The following is a 17615-nucleotide window of genomic DNA, read 5'->3' as shown; positions in this document are numbered from 1 at the left end:
TTATATGTATTTAATCATTCTTCTGGGAGTAAATTTATAATTTACCTAGCAAGAATAAAAATCCCTTAGCAACATCTGAATTGATTGTGTACATGTTAAAAAGATGTGTATAAATCATTATGTGATACTTTAGTATACTGATATTTTTTCCTAATATGTCGGCATGAGAAATCAATAATTCGTTTATCTGTACATTCGTCTAAATATTTGTGTAATTGTCTGTGATAGCTCACTATTATATCCTTATAACTTGAATAAATTAAAAGATACACACACACACACACACACGTAATCATTTTCAGGGGCGGACGCCTTCATTTGTTTTAATGCGAATATGCTCTTAAGTTGTGCGGTTTAATAACGTTATGCACTAACTTTATTGAACCACATGTTGACATATATGTTTCCATAATATTAATTTTGATGATAACAAACAAGATTAAGAATAATTAATCTTTTAAGCCCAAATTATTTAATATGCTTTTTAAATAAAATCATTATTTTTACATTATAAAGGTTTTATATTTAATGGAAAAATGATTTCATGAAATTGATTGTTTTTATTCTTTTTAAATAAATTATTATTTTCACATTATAAATGTTTCATATTTAATGGAAAAATGATTTTATGAAATTGGTTGTTTTTCAAAGTTTATGGTTTAATTGAAAGAATTTTGAAAACTTTGAAATAAACAAGTATTGCTTGAAATTTTGGTAAAGGACTTATTTGAAAAGTGTCATAGCACCTTTGGCAATATCATAATTTCAGAAAGTTTTGGTATAAACAAAGCATTATTTAGAAATTATGAAATTGGATCTATTTGTAAAGTTTCATAACGTTTTGGGTTGTAGTACAATTTTATAAAGTTTTGGGGTCAAACTGTAATTTCAAAAAATAGTGCACTGTGCAGGTTACTGTATCAAGCAGCTATCCGGATTTTGAAAACTGGAAATTCGGATACGGGCAGCAAGCGTCCAGAACGAAAACGGCTTACCGGATTCCAAATCCGACAAGCCGGTTAGGCAAAATTTTGAATTTTGCTTTAACGGTAACATAAATCCGGCTTACCGAATTCCATAAACGGCAAACCGGATACGCTTGGAATGTGAGTAACGACTAGTTTTTGAGCTCAAACTATAAGAACTCAAATCCAACTCATTTTGAAGCAATCCAAGCAAGCAAGAACAAGTGCGCACAACATATATTGAGCTTCAACTTCGTGAATCATCATTCATTAAATCATCTTTGTTCTTCAATTTGTATATCCACTCTTAAAGAGAGATTAATTGTTGTATTTTTCATTTCACATCAAATTGTGAGAGTACAAGTGTGAGAAACACTTGGGGTGAAGAGATTGGAGATATAATCTCTTGTTGTAAAGGTTCATTGACACCTTGAAGTCAATTGTAATCGTTTGAAGCCTTGGAAAGGCTTGGATAGTGAAATCCTCAAGCCCGGTGTGCTTGGAGGCATGGACGTAGGCGGGGATTGCCGAACCACGTAAAAATCCTTGAGTTTGCTTTCTCTTCCCTTGCTCTTTAATTATTGTACTTTGATTGAACTTATTGCTTTCAATTTTTATTAAGTCATTAGATTGCTTGTTGTGTGGATTTGCTAGGATAATTTTTAAAATTCTAATTCACCCCCCCTCTTGGGTTGCACACTTATATTTCACCACACTCGTACTAAAGAAGGATATATATATACATACACACACACACACACACACACACACACACACACACACACACAAAATTCATGCAAACTAATGTTTTTATTTAAGCAATTAACATTTTAACAATAAAGGCTCTTCACTCTTGTTTGGTAGTGTAATTGGATGGATGGTTTTGCTTCAATATTCTCTGTCTCGCTCTTTCGTTTATAGTTTTTACCAACTAATTGAGAGGAAACAAAAACTGTTTGCCTAACGGCCGAACATGTCCGTCGTATATATATTGGGATCAGTGTAAGTTACATAAGTATTAATGGCTGATCGTGTTTTTAACTACTTTTGTTTATTATTAACTTTTAATGAGAAATCTAATTACATTGATAATTTGAGAAAATTTCATATATTTTCTTTACATTTCAAAAGTGAAAAACTAAGTTAACACTGTTGGACCAAAAATATTATGGGTCGAACTAAAATTCAAATAAATATTGCCTAAACAAAGCCGAAGATGAGTTCTTAAGATGCAAAGAGAACACAACATTAAAATATGTGATTATTCATGTCTTTTAGTTTGATCGAGCTTTCTCATTGGATAGTTATTCTATATTTAGAAAGTATTTGGCAAACCCAGCGGTACTTCATTCTAGACGCATACAAGCAGGGGTCTTGTACCACCAACCCTGTGGCCATCAGGAACAGTGGAGTAGCAGACTCTCTTAATAATGTATAACAAGCACCATACTAAAATTACTGGGGAGATAGGCTCCCTGATGCGACTAACAATTAGAAGTGACATGTCTAGTAAGTAGTAATGAGAGAATCTAACTCACAATGAGTAGAGACTATAGAGTCTACGGTCAAACTTCCTTTTAAAAAAAAAATGAGTAATTTGCTTTTTCAGCCACTTTCCTTTTTTGTGGTCATAACTCATAAGGGTGACAATCACCGAATTCAAAGTGGCTTCCTCACAGCCAGCAACCATCCACTTGCCATTGGTTTAATGCGGGAGTGGAGTCGTGTCTTCTGAAAGTCAAAATAAAGTTAGAAGGAAACAAATTCTCAATGTGGGTTCTTAAATCAATTTTAAGACAACCACATGATTTTGTTGATGTGTTTATTTTAATAAATGTCATTAATGCATTTATTTTTTATATTTAAAAAAGAGGAATGAGAATTGTTAATAATATTTACTTGCTAAAAATACAAAGAAATATAAATAAATTTTGAGTGAGTTGCATAAATTTGAGAATGAGTAGGAATTTCATTTGGATAGAAGAGGTGGGAATAAGAATGGAGAAATGAGAATAAAGAGTAAAAATTATTTATCTTTATTGAAAATTAAAACTTTCTTTTTACTCCATTTTGGTAACTTACAACCATCTATTTTGATTTTAAGATAAAATAAACACATCAAATTTGAAATACTGTTGATTTCGATCTCGATTCTTGTAGTTGAAGTAGACAATTTATTCTTCTACATTTTGATTCCAACCCATAATAACTCTTGCCTGTTAGGATTCATAGTTAATAAATGCACTATTAATATACTGTCAAAGAGACTCTGTTTTTTAGTTTCAATCTAATTCATCTCAAATCTCTCACATATTGAATATCTTGTTGCTTGTTGAAATTTATTAAAGATATTTTAAAAAGAATTTTCGGACAAAACTAGCTGCCATCTATATAAATATATTAAAATTCTTTTTCTAATTAGTGCTTCTTAAAAAGAATCTACCTTAGCCAACACAAATCATTTTTTTCCCCTCAACCTCCCATAGGATTTGAATTCGGGGAATCAATAAAACAAAATTAGTTAAAAATCACTCAATGAAGTCTTTGAGGTAGTTTAATCTTAGATAAACTTTAAGGACTTAATTATCAATTATCCTATTAAAATTAGTATATATAAGTAGATGGCAAAGGCAAACCAAATCAGGTACAGTTGATGCTATATGTGATAGATTAAATGGTTTATAGAAGTGAGTCCTTTGTGATATATAGCATACAATCTAATTCATTTGAATTTGAAACCATATATTTAGTAGTTTATTTTAGAGTAATTAATTTCAATTAAAAATAACTGTTGTAATATTATCTCAAAACGTCACCTAAATTTTAATTTTAATTGATCAAATCTCACGACTAAGGTCGAGAAATATAGCGACTTCACCTAAAGTTTATTGGTAAATACAGGCTTGCCGCTTTATCATGGTCCAAAAATCGCCTTTTGGGCCATGGAGCGGCTCATGCGCTTGCTTTGCACAATCTTTAGGAATCCAAAGTCGATTTTGTTTTTGGTTTACAGTTACACATATTTCCATGAATTCAGCAGAGAGCAGACGATTAGGCTAACTCGGGGTTGGGATTCCTTTCTGTTCAGTGGTGGGGCCAAAAAGGAATGGAAAATGGGCTGAGCTTGGACAAGTCCAGGCTCAAGCCTAAGCTCATAAAAACCCTATCAAGCTTGGACGGGCTGAACAGAACTTGGCCCATCATGTGCCGGAGCTTCTGAAGCCTCAACCATTTCGTTTGTTAGTTTTCAATGGTTGCAATAATTCCTCCAAAGTAACGCCCCCCCCCTTTTGGTCTTTCTCGGTCTTAATTCAACTCATTTGGTGACGTAGGATTTGACTTTAAAATGATGTGTCATTATCTCTATTAAATGGTAAATTTTAATTTACTTATATAAATACTCATTTTCTTAGCCCATTAGGGCAACCTTTGAGTCCTAATTATTATTGGACCCGGTTTCCTTCTAATTAAATTGGATAGGAGTAAATTTCTTCTTCATTAATATAAGTAGAGCAAACATCCCTATAGTATTATATGAGGGTAGAAATTCAAACTATGTCATACTAGACTTATTAAGAATAGTTTTGATAAATTTTTTATTGTAAATATTAATAAAATTCCGATGACAATATATTAACCTATTAAAACAAACATATTATATATATATATATATATATAGACACCACCCTTAAACACGCATCATAAATTTTCTTTAATCATGTCTAATTAAAAATTTCTAATGACGCATTATACAAAGAGATAAATTTTTTCAATTTTTTTTGACAAAGTGATCAAGATTTTATTCCATCAACATAAAAAAGTACAAACAATTTGAAATATTAAATTTGATTTTGACTTCCTCTCACCAATTCAATCTAATTATTAACAGCAAAGTAGACAGTTTCTCAAATTTGATTTTCATTAAAACATCAGTGATCAATGTACAATTAAAATAATGATTCATTATTAGCAAAGATTGAGTAAATTAGTTAATGTTTATGTTAAAATGAAAATCAATCATTTTATTGATAAACAAAGATGGTGACTCACTATAATCAATTACTTTTGTCCTACTTATTTAATAGACAATCTGACGATCCAAATCACAAGCAAGAAAAAGCTCAAGCCAATTAAACAAGTGATAATAGCAAGGCCTAAAGAAGGTACTAACATTGCATACGTTCCCGTAACGAATGCAATCACCATTGCTCCCATGGAAAATATGGTGAACCAAACGGAAGCGAGGAGCAGATCCTCATTGAAATCTTTAGTTTCTTCAATTATAAAAGACATCAAGAAGTGAGTAAAGACGGCAGAAAGAGAAAAGACCATGGCAATGGAATCTGCTACTATAAATGCTTGAAAAGCTGTATTTCTCCTCAGGATTGCAGTTCCATTTTCGCTTCTATAACCGCCAGGAATGGTGAAAGCTGCTGCGAAGGCTACTGTTGCTATGAGTGCAGCCACTACCAAATGCGATGCTCTCGTATCCTTGTAATTTTCTTCAGTAACATACTTTTGCACTGCACGGTCTTCTGATTCTCTTATGCATATAACACCGTCTGAATATTGTCCTCTGCCAACATCTTTGGATAATTTTTGGATTTCTTCCTGTAATTAATTTACATTTGAATATTAATTAATTGCGTAAAAAAATTAAATTTAATAATTTAGTTGAAAGAACAAATTAAATAATTACCTTGAGCTCAGGATAGCCATAATTAAAAATGTGGCTGACACTAACAATTTGTTTGTTGACAGCGTCATAGTTGGCTTGAGTCTTCCTAACCAAATCGACATCGAATTCATTTGGTCGGATTGCGGCAAGCACATGGAGAGGAGTGTTTCCCTTGGCATCCCCCTCATTAATAAGACTCCTCGCTAACGGATTATTTTCAAGAAGATTTGTCAGTTTTTCAACACGAAAACTAACAACAGCATAATGGAGAAAATTCCATCCCCTGTTATCGACCAGCTCGTAACATTCTGGATTTTTGGAAATAATTGCTTCAACTATTCGGGCATCCCCTTTGCCCGCTGCCAAATGAAGAGCTGTCATCTTTCGATCTTTGTCAGCAATGTTCGAAGCGGATTGATCAGTTTCTAATAGCAAATTTACCGTCCCGTAATTTCCATAATATGCAGCGTAATGAATTGGAGTCCACCCGTATTGGTCTGTTTCTTTGATCAGATTCTTCTTTATCTCAAGTAATTTTGATAATGCAGCATCAACTAAGAATACAGAAGATAAATCAAATAATAATGAAAATTTTTAATAAAAGTAAATATTCAGAAACGGCATAAATTTGAGGGGCTATTTATGTTGGAGATATGAGGAAAAAAAATAGTTTTTTTTTTTTAAATTCCAAATCAGCCAGAGGTCTAGAACAACAACGCCAACACCAATCACACGATGAGTGATGAATAATGGCTTCAGATCGGTAACTTTGTTATTTAACAAAATAAAAACTTGCAATCATTTCCCTGAGTTTGCATCTAGAAATAACAATTTTTGAAGAATTCACTAAGACACGTTTGAAGCACTATTGTAAAGACCAATTTGTTAAATCTAATTATCCTAAAACCAACTTTCCCTATCTTAGTTATCCAAAAGACCAATTTTCAGTACATTTACAATTCTAAAGACTAGTTTTTTTTTGGAAGATTTCACAGTAGAAAAATTAATTCCTTCAGAACAATGCTTAACTTCCTTATAAATTAAGGTTATTTTTATCATTAATCAGAAAATTAATTCTCATAAGGGTACTTGAGTCATTAATTGGATTAAGTGAGTTGTGAGGGAGAGAAGGTGCACGATCGGGTTAGAAGAGAAAGGAAATGGCTTGGGTCAACCCGTTAACGAAGCCTGAATCGCTGCTTCTGATTCCGACCACATCTCCGGCGATGGAGGGTATCGACCGAACTCCTAGACGACGCCGGTCATTCCCCCATCATCATTGTTGCCGGAAAACGGCCAATGACCACCCCACGAACCCGTGTTAAGTCACGGGACGACTCAAATCGGCGAGTTTTCACCGGATTTCGGCCATGTCGTCACCTGGGATTTGTCCTTGATGGCAGTCACTTCAATTTCTGGCCATCAAACAGTGGCCGATTTGTCGCCGATCAGCCGTTGAAGTTTATATGTGAGCCATAGTTAGATTGATGGTCAGAAATTGAGTTATCCATTGTAAAAAGATATCTAAATTTATATGTGAACCGTAGTTAGATTCACCTTTAAAATTCGGGGTAGGTCGTTCCATGCACTCAAGGATAACAATTTAAAATAGTAAAAGAAAATAAATTGGTGAAGAAAGATGAGATAGCAGTAAAGAACATTATTTAAAACAATAGAACTATCAAACCCACCTTAAAGGCTTCACATGTATCAAAACTATATAACTTTTTCCTAACTCAAATTTGAACTCGTCATCTACTTTTTTTTTATTTAATTTAAATTAGTCAGTATGAGTCTCACAATTTGATTCAATCATAAATATAATTGCATTATTCACTTCTAATTTGTAAGCAATTCAACCAAACAATTAATTGAAAATAAATTCAACTGCTCTTACTTCTCCTCAATGTGGGATATTATAATATTTTAAAATACTAATTTATATCTGACAATTTATCCTGATTAAATTTATGGCAATTAATAATTTATTAATGAATTAAAAGGGTGTATTTACTTGAACATTATGGAAAGAATCTATTAATAGAAAGATATCAATATTGAAATTCCTACTGAAAGGGTATAATTAAACTTACCGGCATAAGATCTCATTGCTGCAGCATGTAAAGCCGTCTTTCCGTTGGGGCCTTCATGAGACACTGATGTCCTGTTTTCCAATAAGGCAAGCACCATATTAGAAGACCGAGACTCAGCAGCCATGTAGAGTGGCGTTTTGCCGTAATTATTTGCAGAATATGGATAATCAGGGTCTTCTTTCGTCAGTATTTCCACCACATCGACGTTTTGGTGACACACTGCCTCGTGGAGTGCTGTATTCTTCTCATTATTTGTCATCCTAATCATCTGCCTGGTAGCTCCTACCCTGCTCTCTAGCTCTTCATTTTCATGTTTAGGTAATTTTGCTCTTTCGACAAGAACCCTCACTATATCAGAATGGCCGAACTTTGCCGCAACGTGAAGTGGAGTATCGCCTTTGGCATTAACTTGTAGTAGCAGCGATGGGCATTTCTCAAGTATTTCTTCTACGAACTTCGTTGACACGTTTTCTCTTTCTTCGAATTTGATGTTGATATGCAGGATTGTGTTTTTGGTCTTTGCTGTTAACAAGCTCTCAATTACCTCTCCTGCCATATCTTTGAACGGTTCCGAATTGCCCGCAGCTGCAGCTTTGAAAAAATTTGGGTCCATTTGCTGCTTAATTTCACCATTGCTGTCCAATAATGGAGCTTCCTCAATCTCAATGGAAACAGGATTCATGTTGGCGAAGTTGATCTATTAGATAAGGGTACCCAGTATCTCGGAGGTACTCATAGATCTTCTTCTAAACCTGATATGTATGTATATATGACTTGAAAAGTGTAGTATTTTTCACACGTTTTAAATTCTAGCTTTTTGACAGGGTAACGACACCGAAACAATACGGGTCGGGCCCATCTGGTTCCGGGCCAAGCCAAATTAATATGGGGATTTGCTCAAATCCAATGAGAGGTAACCAGGTGGAAGAAGTGGTTGTGGGAGCATTAAATGGAGAGAGATTGCAGAAGATCGATTGCAGCAAGATAGCAGGTGAAACAGAGATGAAGCAGATGCATAGAGAAGAGAGCATTGTGGAGGGAAAAATGAAAGGAAAAAAGCCAAGAATCAACATTTTTCACCTTGATTTCTTCCTCATGCTCTCTTAGTTAAATAAATAAATAAATTGAGATTAGTCATTCTCGTTGGCAAACTATTCAATTTCTCAACTGTGGTTGCTTGTATGTTTAATTAATAAATTAATTAAACTGTGGCGCAATATTTTTAAGAACTCAGACAAAAACATATATATACCAATTAATTATTAAAGTTGACCATGGTTTCTTCTTTTGTTTTGTCCTTAACATTGAAAAAGTCTGCATAGCCATATCCTCAATCTTTAAATACTGCAGCCTTCCTTATCACGTTTCCATCGGATTCCATATACAGTTCTGCTCTTTTTGTTTGTTGGGTAAAGAATCAAGTGACTCTTAAGTGACTGCAAACAATAAAATAATAGGGGAATCCTCTATAAGTACAATTGATAGTTCATTAATACTACAAAAGAAAAGTGATTCAACGTTGCCTCTTAGCCTTGTTGTTACTTATTAAATCACTTCTTAAAATGATACTATATGGAATGTGTCATTCATATACTAATTATTGACATTTTTACGTTTTATTAGACAGAAAAATATCTAAGGATATGTTTGGTGCATTGTATTATGGGGTATTAAAATTCTGTTCACATTAAATTAACACTAAGGTTATGTTTGGAAGAACATGAGAATGAGTTAAAGGGGGTGCGGTAATGTAGCAACTGCCGCATTAGCTTGCTTTTTTTTTTTCTCTCTTGCTTTTGCTTTTACTTTTGCTTTTGCTTAATAATAATAATAATAATAATAACAACAACTTTTTAATTTAATACAATATTATATAATATTTTTATTTTTACATTATAATTATTAATATAAATTAATAAATATATAATTTATTATAACTAATAATAATATAAAAGATTAATACAATTTAAATATGTTAATATAATATAAAATATTAATATAATGTAATATTTAATTTAAATTAATTACAAAAAAATCAATGCAGTATATAATAACACCAAACATTGTACAACATTGTTATAATACAGTGCTAGTACAATGCAACATAATATAATACACCAGTATTTTTTTTTTTTTTATATGAAACAGGATCTTTCATTTCTCAAAATCAGTGATTACAGACAAAATACTTTCTGGAATGTTTTCCAGCCATGAGAATACAGAATCTTGCTTTAAGTCTAATTTGGCTAATGAGTGGGCTGCACTGTTACCACTTCTCAAAACATGCTGCAATTTGCTCTACTGCATTATCAATAAAATGGCTTGAATCTCGGAGATTAACCAAAATATCTCTTTCCGAGTGCCCTTTCTATTTAAAACCAAATCCACTACTTCCTGGGAATCTGTTTCAACAATCAAGGGCAAACAACCATCTTGCTCTGCAATTTCTAAACCAAACTTTGTGGCTTCAGCTTCTGCGAAAGCAATGCTTTCATGGAACTCTGCTGGCTTCATAGCTACTGCTGTACACTTTCCTTCAGAATTTCTAACCACCACCCCTAAGCCTTCTTTGTTTTGATCATCCATTATAGTTGCGTCCACATTTACTTTAAACCAACCTGGAGCTGGAGGTCTCCATTGTTGATTCTTTGTCCATTTCTCTCCTCTTGCATGTATGATTGCGGCTGCTTGACGTTTTTGTAGGATTGGACTATTGCTTCTGCTCTTGCTACTGATATTTGGGGGTCTTCCTTCTTGTTTTTTAGGATTTGAAAATTCCTTGAGTGCCAAGGAACCCAACATAATGCCATTATCATCTCCATATCAACTTTGCTCTTCTTTTTTGCCAATTCCACCATTAAATTCAGCACATCTTTGCTTTCACACTGACTGATCTCCTCTCCATATTCTGTGAGCCTCCATACTTTTTAGGCATAATTGAAAATAGCATGATAGGGTGTCTCTTCAGTTCTTCTACATCTTTGACACGAGGGACTTTGAATCACCTTTTTCCTCCACAAGTTAACTGCTGTTGGCATAAGATTTCTTGCTGCTCTTACATGAAAATTTTTATCTTTGCTGGCAACTCTGAAGCCCATATGATGTTCCATGGAATTTGCTTCTTCTCTGAACTGTTTGGTTGATCAGGAAATTTCAGATTCAAGGCCACTTAATACCCACTCTTGACTAAGTATTCTCCTCGCTTATTGAAATGCCATAGCAGCTTATCAGGTTTGGGGGTTCTTGGCAGGGGGATATTCAAGATCTGTTGAGCATCTTCTTTCATGAAGTTCTTCTGAATTAATACCTCTTTCCACTTATTTTCCCCATCAATTAACTCTGATACTCTGGATTCCAGAGGGAGCTTTGGTGGAGAGAATGGCTTGAATGTTGAAGGTTTGGCAACCAGCAACTGTGATAAATCTGGGCACTTTTTCCATCTCCTATTCTCCACCTCAGCCCTTTGTGAATGATCTGCCTTCCCCACAAAATACTTCTCCATATGAAGGATGGTTTTGATCCTAATTTCACCTTTAAGAATTCCACAAAATAGAAGCAATAATTCTATGAATGGGACAAGTAGTATAATTTTGCTTTGGACCTTTTTTTTTTTTTATCTTTTGAAGATAGGGGATTTACAACCACTCTTTTGGAATTTTCTGATGAACAAAAGATCAATAGACTAACAATGGAGTGATATTTTATTAATAATAATTATATTTATAATTGTAACAATTTATTCATTTAAAATATGAATGAGCATAGAAAGTTGTATAAAGGTTTTCAAAAAAAAAAAAGAGAAAGAAATATCTCATTAATTTATCAAAATCACTAAGTTCATCTAGCAGTCAAAATTAGAATGATAAAAAATCTTTTTATAATAAAAATTCTAAATTTATTTGTTATTGTTTATAGCAGTTGTGGTACATATATTAATTAAAATTTATTATGATCGTAATTTTCAGTATTTCACGAATCCCCCTATCTGTTTCTTTTCTTTTATCATGCGTTTTGGTTATTTTCTAGGGAGATAGGCCTCCTGATGCTACTCACAGTTACAAGTCACATGTCTAGTGACAAGAGAATCTAATTCACAATTAGTAGAGACTAGAGAGTCATAACTCATAAGGGTGATAGTCACCGAATCCAAAGTGGCTTCCTCACAGCCAGCAACCATCCACTTGCCATTGGTTGAATGCCAGAGTGGAGTCGTGTCTTTTGAAAGTCAAAATAAAGTTAGCAGATGTGGGTTCTTAGATCAATTTTAGGACAACCACATGGTTTTGTCGATGCAATAAATGTCATTAATGTGTTTATTTTTGGATTTAGAAAAAAAATGAGGAATGAGAATTATATATTAATAAAATTTATTTGCTAAAAATTTTAAAAAATATAAATAAATTTTGAGTGAGTCATAAATTTGGGAATGAGTAGGAATTTCATTTAGATGGCAGAAGAAGAATGGAGAAATGAGAATAAAGAGTAAAAATTATTTATCTTTATTGAAAATTAAAACTTTCTTTTTACTCCATTTTGATAACTTACAATCATCTATTCTAGTTTTAAAACAAAATAAACATACTAAGTTTGGAATTTTGTTGATTTCGATCTCGATTCTTATAATTGAAGTAAACAATTTATTATTCTACATTTTGATTCCAATTCATTATGATTCTTGCCTATTATGAATCATAGTTAATAAACGCACTATTAATATATTGTCAAAGAGACTCTTTTTTTTTTTAGTTTCATTCTAATTCATCTCAAATCTCTCTCATATTGAATACTTTGTTAAAATTTATTAAAGATATTTCAAAAAGAATTTATCGACAAATCTAGCTGCCATCTACATAAATATATTAATTTTTGTTTCTAATTAGTGCTTCTTAAAAAGAATCTACCTCAACCAACCCAAATCAATTTTTTCTCCCTCAACCTACCATAGGATTTGAATTTGGGTAATTAATAAAGTAAAATTATTTAAAAATCACTCGGCTAAATTTTTTAGGTAGTTTAATCTTAGATAAACATTAAGAACTTAGTTATCAATTATCCTATTAAAATTTAGCTGTATAAGCAGGTGGCAAAGGCAAACCAAATCAAGTACAATTGACGTTACATGTGATAGATTAAATGGTTTACAAAAGTGAGTCCTTTGTTATATATATCATACAACCTAATTCATTTGAATTTGCGAACATTGAATTTGAAAGCATATCTTTGGTAGTTTATTTTAGAGTAATTAATTTCAATTAAAAATAACTGTTGTAATATTATCTCGAGACGTCACCTAAAGCATAATTTTAATTTATCAAATCTCACGAATAAGGTCGAGAGATAAAGAGACTTTGCCTAAAGTATAATGGTAAGTATTGGCATTTTACCTCGTCCGCTTTATCATGGTCCAAAAATCGCCTTTTGGGCCGTGGAGCCGCTCATGTGCTTGTTTCGCACAATCTTTAGGAATCCAAAGTCGATTTTGTTTTTGGTTTACACATGTTTCCATGGAATTCAGCAGAGGGCAGATGATTAGGCTAATTAGGAGTTGGGATTCCTTTCTGTTCAGTGGTTGGACCAAAAAGGGATGGAAAATGGGCTGAGCTTGGACAAGTCCAGGCTCAAGCCTAAGTTCATAAAAGCACTTTCAAGTTTGGACGGGCTGAACAGAACCTGGTCCATCATATGCCTGAGCTTCTGAAGCCTCAACCATTTCATTTGTTAGTTTTCGATAGTTGCAATAATTCCTCCAAAGTAACGTCCCTTCCTTAAGTGCACAAAGAGATAAATTTTAATAGAAATTTCTTTACTCATGTCTAATTGAAGATTTATCATGACATATTATACAAAGAGATAAATTTTCTCAAATTTTTTTTAACAAAATAATCAATATTTTATTCCATCAAGAGAGTACAAACAATTTAAAATATTAAATTTAATTTTAACTTCCTCTCACCAATTCAATCTAATCATTGACAGTAAAACAGACCGGCCTGAATCTCAAATTTAATTTTCATTAAAGTATCCGTGATTGATGCACAATTAAAATAATGATTGCTTTTTAACAAAGATTGAGTAAATTAATTAATGTTTATGTTAAATGAAAATCAATCATTTTATTGATAAACAAAGATGGTGACTCGCTACAATCAATTACTTTTGTCCTACTAATTTAAAAGACAATCTGATTATTTCTGATGAGCGAAATCGCAGGAAAGAAAAAGCTCAGGCCAATTAAAGAAGTGATAATAGCAAGGCCTAAAGAAGGGGCTAACATTGCATATGTGCCCGTAACAAATGCAATCACCATTGCTCCCATGGACAATAAGGTGAACCAAATGGAAGCGTGGAACAAATCCTCATTGAAATCTTTAGTTTCTTCAGTTACATAAGACAACCAGAAGTGAGTAACGACGGCAGAAAGAGAAAAGGCCATGGCAATGGAATCTGCTACCATAAATAATTGAAAAGCTTTATTTCTCCTCAGGATTGCAGTTCCATTTTCGCTTCTATAACCGCCAGGAATGGTGAAAGCTGCTGCGAAGGCTACTGTTGCTATGAGTGCAGCCACTACCAAATGTGATGCTCTTGTATCCTTGTAATTTTCTTTAGTAACACACTTTTGCACTACTCTTCTAACACCTTTTGAATATTGTCCTCTGCCAACATCTTTGGATAATTTTTGGATTTCTTTCTGTAATTAATTTATATTTGAATATTAATTAATATCGTAAAAAAATAAAATTTAATAATTAGTTGAAAGAACAAATTAAATAATTACCTTGAGCTCAGGATAGCCATAATCTAAAATGTGTCTAACACTAACATTTTGTTTGTTGACAGCGTCATAGTTGGTTTGAGTCTTCCTAACCAAATCGACATCGAATTCTTTTGGACGGACAGCAGCAAGCACATGGAGAGGAGTGTTTCCCTTGGCATCCCCCTCATCTATAAGACTCCTCGCTAACGGATTATTTTCAAGAAGATTTCTTAGTTGTCCAACATGAAAACTAACCATAGCATAATGGAGAAAATTCCATCCCCTGTTATCGACCAGCTCGTAACATTCTGGATTGACGGAAAGAATTTCTTTAACTATTTTGGCATGCCCTTGGCCCGCTGCCAAATGAAGAGCTGTCATCTTTCGATCTTTGTCAGCAATGTTCGAAGCGGATTGATCGGTTTCTAATAGCAATTTTATCGTCCAGTAATTTCCATGATATGCAGCGTAATGAATTGGAGTCCACCCATATTGATCTGTTTCTTTGATCAGATTCTTCTTTTCCTCAAGTAATTTTTGGAATGCAGCATTAGCTGAGAATACAGAAGATAAATCAATTAATAATGAAAACTTTTAATAAAAGTAAATATTCATAAATGACCTATATTTGGGGGGCTATTTATGTTGGAAATATGAGGAAAATAAAATAGTTTTTTTAAATTCCAAATCAGCCAGAAGTCTAGAGCAACAACACCAACACCAATCACACGATGAGTAATGAATAATGGCTTTAGATCGGTAACTTTGTTATTTAACAAAATAAGAACTTGCAATCATTTCCCTGATTTTGCATATAGAAATAACAATTTTTGCAAAATTCATTGAGACATGTTTGAAGCACTATCCTAAAGACTAATTCGGTGAATCTAATTATCCTAAAACCAACTTTCCCTATCTTAGTTATCATCCAAAAGACCAATTTTCACTGTATTTACAGTTCTAAAGATTAATTTTTTAGGAGCATTTCGCAGTAAAAAAATTAATTCCTTCATAACAGCACTTAATTTCTTCATAAATTAAGAGTATTTTTGTCATTATTCAGAAAATTAATTCTCCTAAGGGTATTTAGTCATTAACTGGATTAAGAGTTAAGTGAGAGAGACAACGTGCGCGATCGGGTCAGAGGAGAGAGAAACGGGTCAGGTCAACCCGTTCACGAAACTTGAATCGGTGCTTCCGATTCCGGCCACATCTCCGGCAATGGAGGGTATCAACCGAACTCCCAGACGATGCCAGTCATTCCCCCATCATCATTGTTGCTGTTAACAGCCTATGACCACCCCACAAACCCGTGTTAAGTCACGGAGGACGACGACTCAAATCGGCGAGTTTTCACAGGATTTCGGTCATGTCGTCACCTGGGATTTGTCCTTTATGGCAGTCACTTCAATTTTTGACCATCAAACAGTGGCCGATTTGTTGCCGATCAGCCGTTGAAGTTTATATGTTAACCGTAGTTAGATTCACCTTTGAAATTCGGGTAGGTCGTTACATGCACTCAAGGATAACAATTTAGAATCGTAAAAGAAAATAAATTGGTGAAGAAAGATGAGATAGCAGTAAAGAACATTATTTAAAACAATAGAACTATCAAACCCACCTTAAAGGCTTCAAATGTATCAAAACTACATAACTTTTTCCTAACTCAAATTTGAACTCGTTATCTACTTTTTTTTTTATATTTAATTTAAATTAGTCAGTATGAGTCTCACAATTTGATTCAATCATAAATAAAATTGAATTATTCACATCTAATTTGTAAGCAATTCAACCAAGTAATTAATTGAAACTAAATTCAACTGCTCTTACTTCTCCTCAATGTGGGATATTATAGTATTTTAAAATACTAATTTATATCTGACAATTTATCATGATTAAATTTATGACAATTAATAATTTATTAATGAATTAAAAGGGTGTATTTACTTGAACATTATGGAAAGAATCTATTAATAGAAAGATATCAATATTGAAATTCCTACTGAAAGGGTACTAAATTTACCGAAAGGAAATTCCATTGCTGCAGCATGTAAAGCCGTCTTTCCGTTGGGGCCTTCGTGAGACACTGATGTGCTGTTTTCCAATAAGGCAAGCACCATATTAGAACACCGAGACTCAGCAGCCATGTAGAGTGGCGTTTTGCCGTAATTATTTGCAGAATATGGATAATCAGGGTCTTCTTTCGTCAGTATTTCCACCACATCGACGTTTTGGTGACACACCGCCTCGTGGAGTGCTGTATTCTTCTCATTATTTGTCATCCTAATCATCTGCCTGGCAGCTCCTACCCCGCTCTCTAGCTCTTCATTTTCATGTTGAGGTAATTTTGCTCTTTCAACAAGAACCCTTACTATATCAGAATGGCCGAATTTTGCAGCAACGTTAAGTGGAGTATTGCCTTTGGCATTAACTTGTAGTAGCAGCGATGGGCATTTCTCAAGTATTTCTGCTACGAACTTCGTTGACACGTTTTCTCTTTCTTGGGATATGATACTGATATGCAGGATTGTGTTTTTGGTCTTTGCTGTTAACAAGCTCTCAATTACCTCTCTTGCCATATCTTTGAAGGGCTCCGAATTGCCCGCAGCTGCAACTTTGAACAAAATTGGGTCTATTTGCGACTGACTGATCTCGCCATTGTTGTCCAATAATGAAGCTTCCTCAATCTCAATGGAAACAGGATTCATTTTGGCGAAGTTGATCTATTAGATAAGGGTACCCAGTATCTCGGAGGTACTCATAGATCTTCCTCTAAACCTTACATGTATGTATATATGACTTGAAAAGTGTAGTATTTTTCACGTCTTAAATTCTTGCTTTTTTGACAGGGTAACGACACCGAAAAAATACGGGTCGGGCCAATCGGGATGAGAGTGGAGGCTGTTCCGGGCCAAGCCAAATTAATATGGGGATTTGCTCAAATCTAATGAGAGGTAGCCAGGTGGAAGAAGTAGGTGTGGGAGCATTAAGGTAGCATTTATTTTTTGAATTGGATTGTGAATCCTAGGAGTGTGAATCTTAGGATTGAGAGTGTGGAGTAAGAGTGAGAGTAGGTTGTTTATTTACACTGGAATGAAAATATGGAATAGAGATCAGAATCT

The 17615-nt window shown here is 33.6% G+C and overlaps 2 protein-coding genes across 2 annotated transcripts; both read right to left on the bottom strand.

Moving 5' to 3' along the window:
• Positions 1 to 5028: 5028 nt before the first annotated feature.
• On the bottom strand, positions 5029 to 8485 carry LOC18032537 (serine/threonine-protein phosphatase 6 regulatory ankyrin repeat subunit B). The gene is made up of 3 exons (XM_006420440.2): positions 7737 to 8485; positions 5665 to 6197; positions 5029 to 5576 (listed from the first exon to the last, which is right to left on the bottom strand). The coding sequence occupies exons 1-3, from the start codon at positions 8416 to 8418 to the stop codon at positions 5040 to 5042; spliced, it is 1752 nt and encodes a 583-aa protein (XP_006420503.1). The 5' UTR covers positions 8419 to 8485; the 3' UTR covers positions 5029 to 5039.
• Positions 8486 to 13870: 5385 nt separating this feature from the next.
• Positions 13871 to 17384, bottom strand: LOC18032242 (serine/threonine-protein phosphatase 6 regulatory ankyrin repeat subunit B). Its single transcript, XM_006420439.2, has 3 exons — positions 16517 to 17384; positions 14515 to 15047; positions 13871 to 14427 (listed from the first exon to the last, which is right to left on the bottom strand). Exons 1-3 carry the CDS (start codon positions 17199 to 17201, stop codon positions 13906 to 13908), a joined length of 1740 nt encoding a protein of 579 aa, XP_006420502.2. The 5' UTR covers positions 17202 to 17384; the 3' UTR covers positions 13871 to 13905.
• Between the last annotated feature and the right edge of the window lie 231 nt (positions 17385 to 17615).

This window comes from Citrus clementina, unplaced genomic scaffold (genome assembly GCF_000493195.1).
Source record: "Citrus clementina cultivar Clemenules unplaced genomic scaffold, Citrus_clementina_v1.0 scaffold_9, whole genome shotgun sequence".
Classification (NCBI taxonomy): domain Eukaryota; kingdom Viridiplantae; phylum Streptophyta; class Magnoliopsida; order Sapindales; family Rutaceae; genus Citrus; species Citrus x clementina.
The sequence above is the reverse complement of the archived record's forward strand: the minus strand, read 5'-3'. Positions and strand labels throughout refer to the sequence as shown.